Source organism: Saprolegnia diclina, assembly GCF_000281045.1.
Source record: "Saprolegnia diclina VS20 unplaced genomic scaffold supercont1.76, whole genome shotgun sequence".
Classification (NCBI taxonomy): Eukaryota; Oomycota; class Saprolegniomycetes; order Saprolegniales; family Saprolegniaceae; genus Saprolegnia; species Saprolegnia diclina.
Window position 1 is genome coordinate 48,744 of NW_008246143.1, and position 662 is coordinate 49,405.

General features: G+C 59.7%; 1 protein-coding gene across 1 annotated transcript; it reads left to right on the plus strand.

Annotated features, from left to right (window-relative positions):
* Window positions 1–41: 41 nt before the first annotated feature.
* Window positions 42–646, plus strand: SDRG_14679 (hypothetical protein; the record flags this gene model as incomplete). Its single annotated transcript, XM_008620828.1, has 3 exons — window positions 42–402; window positions 463–551; window positions 640–646. Exons 1-3 carry the CDS (start codon window positions 184–186, stop codon window positions 644–646), a joined length of 315 nt encoding a protein of 104 aa, XP_008619050.1. The 5' UTR covers window positions 42–183.
* Window positions 647–662: the final 16 nt, after the last annotated feature.

The window sequence follows — 662 nt, forward strand, 5'->3', positions numbered from 1 at the left end:
CCCAAGAAGTTTTGGACCACCAAGTCCATCGTCGGCGCCGTCGTCTTTTGCGGCGTCGTCTGCGCGTCCGTCGGCGCCTACTACGTCTACAACGGCAAGACGCACTCGACCACCGGTGACATCGTAAACCAGATCCAGCAGTCGCCCGGTCTCCGTGTCCAGATCCAAGCCAAGCGCTCCAGTATGGCCTTCAACGGCCAGACGTCGGCGACGGTCTATGTCGTGCCGCGCGCCGGGTCGGGTGCCAACCTCAAGTTTGACGCGTTCTTGTCGCAGCCCGGTCCCGAGGTCACGGCCAACTACATGTTGCTCGACGACCGCGCGTACTGGTCGATCGTCAAGGACAATGCGACCGTGGCCACGGGGTGCTTGAACCCGGACCAAGTGCCGCCCGTGCAGCTGGTATGACCTATTTCGATGATCATTACCCAACATCGGAGACTCATTGTATGTGATCTATAGATGCAATCGAGCCTCGAAGACTCGGTGGCGGTCACGAGTGTGGACGGCCAGACCATCGAGTGTCCGTCGGGCAAGCTCCTCGAGCTGCAGTTTGCCGGCGAGAACTTTGTCTTTTGCAACTCCAACACCAACAAGCTCACCAAGGCTGTGGGCACGGACCTCGACATGACGATCGAGTACTTGAGCGACCCGACGTCGAT